Source organism: Podarcis cretensis, assembly GCF_951804945.1.
Source record: "Podarcis cretensis genome assembly, chromosome: 3".
Classification (NCBI taxonomy): domain Eukaryota; kingdom Metazoa; phylum Chordata; class Lepidosauria; order Squamata; family Lacertidae; genus Podarcis; species Podarcis cretensis.
The window spans coordinates 64,418,601-64,428,012 of record NC_137172.1 but is presented as its reverse complement, the minus strand read 5'-3'; the positions used below and the strand labels follow the sequence as shown (position 1 = coordinate 64,428,012).

The 9,412-nt window shown below is 47.5% G+C and overlaps 1 protein-coding gene across 4 annotated transcripts in view; it reads left to right on the top strand.

Moving 5' to 3' along the window:
* Positions 1-5,804: 5,804 nt before the first annotated feature.
* The window catches only part of MYB (MYB proto-oncogene, transcription factor), a 37,188-nt gene continuing 33,580 nt past the window's right edge, over positions 5,805-9,412 (top strand). For 2 of the 4 annotated variants that reach the window (XM_079970648.1, XM_079970647.1), the window contains exon 1: positions 5,811-6,101. In XM_079970648.1, coding sequence (XP_079826774.1) covers positions 6,079-6,101 — 23 coding nt within the window. In that variant the 5' untranslated portion in view covers positions 5,811-6,078. Of the gene's footprint in view, positions 6,102-9,412 lie in introns of all 4 variants that reach the window. The other 2 variants (XM_079970646.1, XM_079970645.1) reach the window with 2 other exon arrangements.

Genomic DNA, 9,412 nt, shown 5'->3' with positions numbered 1-9,412 from the left:
TTACAGGCAATATTCAATAAACATATCCCATCAGCGCAATGATTTTAGCTTGCACAGTGGGACTACACCCACCACTCCTCGCTCTTTGCTTGCCCCACAGCTTCTCCAGATTGCAAAAGCAGAAAATCAGGGGATCTACTTACTTTCACATAAGTATGCTTAGGAACAGAGCCTAAAACCACTTAAAAAGTGCAAGATTCTGACCTATACTGCTTAAACTGAGAACTTTGCATATTTCACCATTTTCTTTCAAAATGTGAGTCATTTCTGTATTTAAGAAAAGTATTTACTGAGCCATTTTGAGCTTAGTAGACACCCTCCTACGACAGAAGTAGCAGAAGCTCTTCTGTCATAAGCAGAGAAAAATAAGAGTAAAAACCCAGCAGGACTATTATACAAAGTCAAGCAAAAGTCAGCAACCCCTTCCTAATTACTTGGACTTTTAAACTGCTAGCCTCTGATTTATTTATTGTTTAAAAAAACAAAACGAAATAGAAACATGCAAAAGTACAATTGTTCAAAAACTAAAGCCAAACGCCTGCTGTATTTGTGTGGATTAGCATGGGGCTCCTCTCTGTTAACACAACTCAAACACTGCAGACCTGGACTACAATCCTATACCTACTTACCTGGGAGTATGTCCCACTGAACTCAATGGGGCTCACTTCTGAATAGGATTGTACTGTCAAAAGACAACCCTCCTGTTGCAAAAGGGTGACCAGATGCACAAGTCAACAACACCAGGGCTGGCCCAATAAGAGGGAGTGGGGGGGGGGGCGGGTTGGCAAGCAGGGGAGTATAGCCACTCTAGAGTGAACATATGTGAAGAGACGTCCACAGCAATGCATACAAAAGTGTACTAAGCGCTTTTTGAAATTAGGCCTTTTTATTAGTTTTAATTATATGCAGCATTTTATACCACTCATTAACTGTATGTTCTCTGAGCAGTTTACCAAAAGACTTTTTAAACCATAAAATATAAAAGCCAAATGGACTTAAAACCAAACACAACGTTGAATCATCCAGAATGAGAATAAAATGATTAGTGCTCAGGGTCTAAAAAGCAATCAGAATTTTAAAGAACAAAATGAAAATAAATAAAACTCTTTGGGCATTTCACAACCAAGATACTACTAAAGAAAGGGCTTTATTATAATTATTGGTCACCTTTCCCCCCAAACAGGAACCCAAAAATGGCGCATATATTATAACCAACATAAAACTAAAACAGCAAAAAGCTAAAAAAACACATTCAAATTTATAAAGACAAGATTAACATTCTGTGCACTGAAGACATAGATAATTATAAAGCCCAATTGCCTGGTGGAATAGAAACATTGTTGCCTGATGCTTAAAAATAGTGATGGTGCCAGGTGTGTCTCCCCGGAGAGAACATTTCCTAAGCTGGGAGCCACTACTGAGAAGCCCCCTTCTTATGTCAACACCCTCCAGCAACTTCAGAGGTGCCCCACCCAGAAAGGGAGACAATCCCTTAGGTAATTTGGCCTCAAGCTTTGTTGCTGTTGTTTAGTCGTTTAGTCGTGTCCGACTCTTCGTGACCCTATGGACCAGAGAACGCCAGGCACTCCTGTCCTCCACTGCCCCCCGCAGCTTGGTCAGACTCATGCTGGTAACCTCGAAAACACTATCCAACCATCTCGTCCTCTGTCGCCCCCTTCTCCTTGTGCCCTCCATCTTTCCCAACATCAGGGTCTTCTCCAGGGAGTCTTCTCTTCTCATGAGGTGGCCGAAGTACTGGAGCCTCAGCTTCACAATCTGTCCTTCAAGTGAGCACTCAGGGCTGATTTCCTTCAGAATGGATAGGTTTGATCTTCTTGCAGTCAATGGGACTCTCAAGAGTCTCCTCCAGCACCATAATTCAAAAAGCTTTAAATATTAATCCCAGCACTTTGAATTTGGCCAGATGGCAATGTAGTGGAGAAAAAACGATAATATCAGCTAGTTTCTGCTAATAAACATCTCTCAGACACATAAACAACACAGGGCTCAAACATCTGAAAGACTGCCTCTGACCCTGCACATATTCATGGGTGTTAAGATCAGGAGCACCATCCCCACATGGAGCACCATCCCCACATGGAGCTCAGACCACCAGATCAGGAGCACCATCCCCACATGGAGCTCAGACCACCTGGATACCACCTGGGTTCAGGTACAGGCTATATCACCTGTGCTGGAACATTTCCTAGAAAAACAGTAGTTGCAGTCATATTAAAACCTCCTTGGCTTCCTTCCTCCCCTCTGCCCCCACCAATGCCCTAACTTTCTCAAACTTGGGTCCCCAGCTGTTGTTGGACTACAGCTCCCATCATCCCTAGCTAGCAGGACTAGTAGTCAGGAATGATGGGAATTGTAGTCCTTCAGTTGGGGGACCTGAATTTGAGAAACACTGATCCTGATCCTCAACCCAAAACCTCTGCATATGCTATAAGGGTGATATCAAGTTACGACATTTTTGATAACCTCAATTAATTTTCTTAGTAAACGATAAAGGCAGTAAAGAGCATTAAATTGACACTGCGACCCAAGTGGTGTGAATAGTTTGCACTGCTTTTCACCAGTGTAAACTGGCGCATCAGCTGCAATCTGTGCTGGATTATGTCATGGTCTTTCATACTCCATTTGTATGGACTGTATGCAGGGCTGCCTTCAAAGACCATTCAGAAACTGCAGTTAGTCCAGTTAGGCCATTGATTGGGTCCAGAGGGCAAGATCGTTATCTTTCTAACATTAAAACTGCTACACTGGCCCTTGGGCTCAAGCCAAGGGACTGGTACTCGTCTTTAAAGCCCTGTGTACCTTTCTCCTCCTCCTTATTCTGCCCAATCACTCTAAGATACAATGGATGGCAACCAGAAGGAGGGCCTTTTAAGTTATGGCACCTTTCGAAGAACTCCTTACAAGGCTTGTTTTATCTTTCTGGGGTTTTCCCAAGTTTTTTATATCTTTTGACTTCTCTTAAAGTCACTGCTAAGTTAGTGTTTCCCACCAATGCTATTGGGCAGTGCTTGATGTGATGTATTCACACTGTGTGTTGTTCCCTCCCCTCAGTTGGTACTTCCCCACCCAGTGTAAATTCCAGAACCCAGAGGTCCATTGTAGGCATGTGGACAAGTTTTTTATATTTGTGTGCAGGCACCTTTTAATTGCTTTTGAAAGATGAGTTCCCCAATATATCAGATTTGCAGAAAACTGCTGCATTCATCAAACAAATGTGTGTTGCTTCAAGCCAGACAAGAATTTGGAGTCACTCATGACTTCCTTCCCTTCCCTTTTCTTTCCCCACCTTCTGATCTGCAGGGAGAAATTCCATTTTAATTTTTAACACAGTTGTTTTGCACAAGATCTCTTCTGCACAAAAGAACAGCTTTCATTAAAAAATATACCAGGAACCCAAATCCTTTCCTATCAGCTGATTGAAGCAAAATGGAAGTATGGGGTTATAACTGACACTGCAGAAACATCACCAGAACCTGCCCACACAGTGTGTTCTAGTGTGTCCAGTCAGGTAACAAGTAATTTTATGTTGTATTTACTTTCCAAGTTTAGTATGAAAAATTGTAGGCTGCCAGTTGGATGGGGAGTATGCAGCGCGGACAACACCAAAAAAATCAAGCAGCTTCACATGCAGCTTCAAATCCACATTAAACTCCTGTGTAGATAAGTGGAAACAGCTTGTCAGGTCATTGGCTGCAAAACAGAAGACACATCTGAGGCTGTGTATACATCCCTGCTTACTCGTGCATCCCCACTGCTGGTGTTTGAACCTGAGTGCACATGGTGCCAGCCACTATCCATATACATCCTGTAGTTTCTTGAGAAATATTGCTGTTTGATGCATTTCCCCTCAAACCAGCTTCCATGAGCTGTGTTTAAGCTGTGTGTACAATTGATACCAGCATGAATTTGACCAAACTGTGGGAGGCAGTGGAAGACAGAAGTGCCTGGTGTGCTCTGGTCCATGGAGTCACGAAGAGTCGGACACGACTAAACGACTAAACAACAACAACACAATTGATACAGCCATTCTGCATGCACAGATGATAGCTTCATGGAATAGGAGTTTGGGGCAGGAAAACAAATCAGGAGGTAAAAAGGCAGCTTGAAACACAGTGAGGGGGAATGACATCACTAATGTGTACATAGCCTGAGAGACTTCTGAGAGACTGGGCACAGACAATATTGTAAAGGTAATGAAGTAAACAAGTGGCAGACATGTATTATACACACAAACACCCACCCACACCCCTTATTAGTATGCTAGTCTGTTCTTGGTTCTATTGGTGTGGGCCAGGACAGTCTCATGGGGATACATAATGGGTGTGCATGCATTGCACATCACTCCCTCTAATCGTGAACTCAGTTGATGAGTGCCAACACTGCAGCCTAAACGGGGCCACAGAGCAGAGGAATGTATCAGCAAACTTGGGAAAACCCCCGAGTTTGCAGAAGTATTAAAGATCTTAAGGGGGGTAACCTAAGGGGAGAAAAAAAACCCAAACCAGCCCAGTCAGAACTGAGCATTCTCAACGGCCATCAAACGGTGGCTGATGGTTGGAAATGTTGGGGAACAGAAAATGAGGTAATGGAATAGAATATCCTGGAAGGCAAAGAATCATAGAATTGTAGAGTTGGAAGAGACCCTGAGGTTAATCTACTAGTCCATCTCCCTGCAATAAAGGAGTAGGCAGGTGCCCCATACTGGGATCGAACCTGCAGCCGTGACGTTATCAGCACCACGCTCTTTCCAACTGCATATGGCTGACTGGAATAATGAAAAGCAACACTCCACCCTGCAATCTTTTGTTGTAGGTCCCACTTGTATGCAGAAAGTGCAGAAACTTGGATGTGTTGGTGTCTTGCATTGCATTTCCCCTCTTGCATTACAGATATATGCAGAAACTGTCTTCCACTGTGCACTCCACAGCTACTCCTAACACATGTGCAACGGGTGCCTTTAGCAAAGGCAACTCCTGGGCTGCAACAATCCGGATGGAAGGTATGATTTCAAAACACTGGAAGCAGCAGTCTGTCAGCCTCTAAATGCAAAGAAAGCGCAGCCTGCTGCAATCTCCTCCCAGGAGGAGTATATTTGCAATCCTGTCCTCAGTAAGCCTGATGGGGTTGCCACCACCTTCTCTACCTCTCCCCCCCCCCCCCGGCAGAATTTATAACCTGCAGCATTTCCAGTGTCAGGCAAAAATTCAACAGGTCGTTTCTCTCAACAGAAAGGTGGCACTGCACCTGTTGGACGCCTGCCTGCCTGCCGTTAAAAGTCATAGAAGCCCTGTAAAAAAATATAAACTAGCGACATTACCGTCCACCTCCACCCCGCAAAAAAGACAGGTGGACCTGGCGGAGAATAAGTTGCAGCTAAGAGCTTCCTCCTTGGCAAGCAAAACGGGCAGAGCGCCAGAGGAAGTTTGAGCCCAGCCGTCTCCTTAGGGAGGCCACGAAGCGGGCTCCTCTCGTGAAGCCTGGCATGGCGCCTCCCAGCCACCCCGGCTCCACGAGCAAGCCCGTGCTCAGGCGGTCCGGCGGGGGTGTGCTCTGGCGGGGGGTTTGGGTTTGTGTGCCTGTGTATGTGTCAGCAGGACACGTCTCGGCTGCGCGGGACTGTGCAGCAAAAGGCGCCTCTCGCGCCTGCCCGCTCTCCCCCTCGAGTTCAGCTCCGGGCTGCTGCTGCCGCCGGCGCCGCCTCAGCCGCGCGCGCTTCGAGCCACACACAGAGCCGAATGGGCTGGAAGGACTTCCTCCGTGCCAGTAAGACCCAGGGCCAGCGGCTGGAGAAGCGCCTGCGCACTGCAGGGGCGCCAGATTTGGCGGGAGGGGGAGTGTCCAAAAAGCCCTTTGTTTGATGGCATCTCTGTTTACAGAGTTTACTCTTTCATCTCAACCTGTTTCCTCCTCCCCTCTCCCGCTCCTGAGAACTTTGCGGCGGAGGAGCTCCTCTTAAGCGGCAAGAAACGCCAAGCACCTCTTCCAGCAGCATAAAGCCCTCTCCTCCCCCCACCCGCCCACCTACTTTTCGCCTTGCCCTCAGTGACTAATGCAAGGATGGCCAGGAGACCTAGGCACAGGTAATAAGAACAAGAAGGGGCAGAAAAGCAAACCCCTTCGCAACGCCAATGCATTTCTGCCTGTCTGTCTCTCTCCTCTTTCTGTGTGTGCGTCTTGTCTTGTCGGGCTGCATTTTTGGGGAGGGGGAAACTATCGCAGTGTCAGAGAAGAAAAGAAACTCCCTAAACTTCCAGGAGGGCGAGAGCTGCAGCAGTTCTTTTGCACACCTGTCAGAGCGTGCATTAAAACGGGTGCCTTGCAAGAAAGCGCAAGGCTGCATCAGCAAAAGTTTAGCAGCTTACTTTCCCCTTTGCAAGCCACATCCCTCCGCTCCCGGTTGCGAGTAACTTAGGAGTTAACGAAGAATCGATTATTTGCAATGAGTCGTGCAGGTTTGTGCAGTGAAAGGCGTGTTTTGTGTGTCGTGCGCGGGAGGGTATTCCTCCCAGGCTACGCGTTGCACGCGGGGGGCCAAATAATTAAATAAAAAAGTTCAGGCCCGTTCCTGGCTTGCCAAGGGGACCCGCTGCCTCCGGCGATCGCGACGGGCGTCCCCGTTCCGCGATCCTTTGGGGCCGGAGCAGGCGAGCAAGCAGCCCACTGGAGGTAAGAAAAGGGTGTAAAAATGTCGGAGCGGCTTAGCTTGCAGGTATTTGATCCCTGTGTCCATTCGTCTCATTCATTCTCTGTGGTTGTGTCAGGTGGATGACAGGCTGCGTGGAAGGGAGACCCAGCTCTCTTTTTTTGAATTTGCCCGGCGTGGTGTTTCGGGACTCCAAACTCAGCTTCCTCCCGATAACCCCTCTTTTAGAAAAAGCATATGTATATGTATGTATGCTATATATGCATCCCAAAAGCAGTGCTGTGCAGTGTGGCATTCATTAATGCACACGCTGTTCTCCGCAAGCCCGAGCGTTCTTTGCAGCAACGTGTGGAACAACTTTGGCTGGAGAGGAGGATGCAATGGGAGGGAAGGGGAGAACGGGCTAGGGGTGCTTGTCAAGAACTGTCACTCGTTTTGCTAATGTTGACCCTGATCTTGCATGGCGAGAAAGACAAGGTCGCCTGTGTGTCTTATGGAGGAAGCCTCAGTCGTCCTGTGCTGGGGAACCTTGTGGCTGTGGGGTGGTGGAGGTGACTCTGGCTACCCGGCGCTGCTCCTTTCACCCTCCGCGGTTCGTGGCGTGCAGCAGCAAACTGGAAGGGCCAAGCAGCGCCTCGTGGTCTGCAGAAACGCTCACACAGTGCAGGATTGTTTTCCAATTATCTCGGGACAGTCGCTCCACGTGGAGCCAGAACTTGCCTTTCTCTTTCGCCGTGTAGCGCCAGCGATTATTCCCCTCCTCCCTTTCTGCCCGCGCTCTCTCCCCTCCTCCCTTCCTTTCCCCTTGGCACGGAAAGCAAAGTCCTAGCTGCTGGGGCTCACGCTGAAGTTTCCCTTTTCTCTTTCGGTTATTGCTAATCTAATACGAAAAGAGAATAGGCAGGCGGCGAGAAAACGGGTCGGCGCGGGGCATGCGTGCGCTCGCGATTGTGTGCAGCCGAAGTTGCGAGTCTGGGTCACCAAAGCGACTTCGGCGGCCCTGGGTGACGCACCCGGGGTGCCCCGCTTCTGCCGAGCCCGGGCATTGCCGCCGCGCGCGCCGCGCCGCCCAACCAGTTCGCTTCCTTCCTGCAGAGCGGCCGCGCGGGGCGGGGGGAACTCGTGGGGTTTCTTCCCAGCTTTGCCTTGGCAAAGCGCAAAGTTTTGGGTTGGGAAGAGTTCGAACCGTGCCTTAAAAAAAAAAAAACCACTCAGCGCCGGATTATTTTTTTTAATTATGGTAATAATACATCCTGTACAGGAAGGAGTTGTATTAGTGTGTGAAGCATGAATGGGACTGCAAGGCGGGGAGTTACGATCTCCTGCACTCCGGGCGGGGAGAACAGGCGATGATGGATCCCCTGTTGGCGAAGGAGGGCGAAAGAGAAAGAAAAAAAAGCCCGGGGCTTGCTTCCCCTTGCAGCACCTGGCCGAAGGGCTTAGCGTGGTGAAATCGCGTCAGAGCAACGGCAGGGGCTGCCCTTCGGTTGGCTAGCGCGGTGCTCGCTTTTTTTTCTTCTTTCAATCACAGTGTCAGCGATAGTAGTAATAGTAGTAGTAGTAAAGCGCCAGCAACAAATCACTTCCTCCCCGCCCCTCCACCCCTCTCTCCTCCCTTCCTCTCGTTTGAATTGGTTGCACAATTTGGTTTCCTTGGCAAAAGAGTAGCGCTCGCGCGTGGAGCCTTTCAGCAAAACTTAGCAGGTGGGGTGCTCTTAACTTTTTAGGTTCCTTCGGCCTGACACGTCATCTCAAGCGAAGGTACACTGAGCAGTTTATTGCGCTGGAAGGAAACGAGAGAGGCAGATCTGGTGCTGGATCCACACTGTCTGAAATGTAAAAGAGGAGCTGCAGTGCTGCTAAACAGGATGCAGAGTTGGTCTGAAATTCGAGGCTGCAGTAAACTGGCCATTGAGATATTGCAAATGGGTCGTTAGCAATAGGTTTTTCTAATACTGCATTGAAATACAGTGCAGTTTCTAAGTTTTATTGTAAACACATATTGTATTTTTTATTTTGTAAGTTTTTTAGGGACTGTCAAGTATTACGCGGCATAAATAAATGAATAACTCGAGTCTCCTTTCAAAAGGGTGAATGGGGGTTATAGACTTGCATTGACAACATTGCAAAAAAACTAAAAAAAACTTGCATGCATGTGGAGAACCAATCCTGCAATTCCCCAGGGTTGGACTAGATGACCCTTGTGGTCTACAGCTCTACAGTTCTATGACTCATTCATACATACATACATAATGTAGTATGCTGCCTTTCCATGGTTAAAACCATGCTCAAGTTTGCTTACAATATTAATAAGCCCCCGTTTATTCATTAAGCACATTAAGTTTCATTGCTTACTCCCAACTGAAAGCAGTGGGAGTTACTGCTAGTTAATATACATGGGATGGGGCTATTAGTCACTCAAATAGTGACCTAATCATAAAGGCCCAGATCCAGATAAAGGTAGTTATGACAGTTATATTGAAATCAGCAAAACTGTACTCAAAGCTGAATTAAACTGTACTCTGAGTTTCAATGGGACAAACAGCACCAGCCTATGTTTGCATATCCAGAAGCAATGCCCTCTATGTTCATAAGATTCCAGCTTCATGTCTTAGTATTCCATTGGAATCCAGTCCAGCTGCTTAACTGGGGTTTATTAAACTACGATTCAAGGTTGCTTGCTGACCAAGGTTTGTAGCTGATTTATAAACTGTAGTTAACGTTAACCATAGCATTATGTGTGAACTC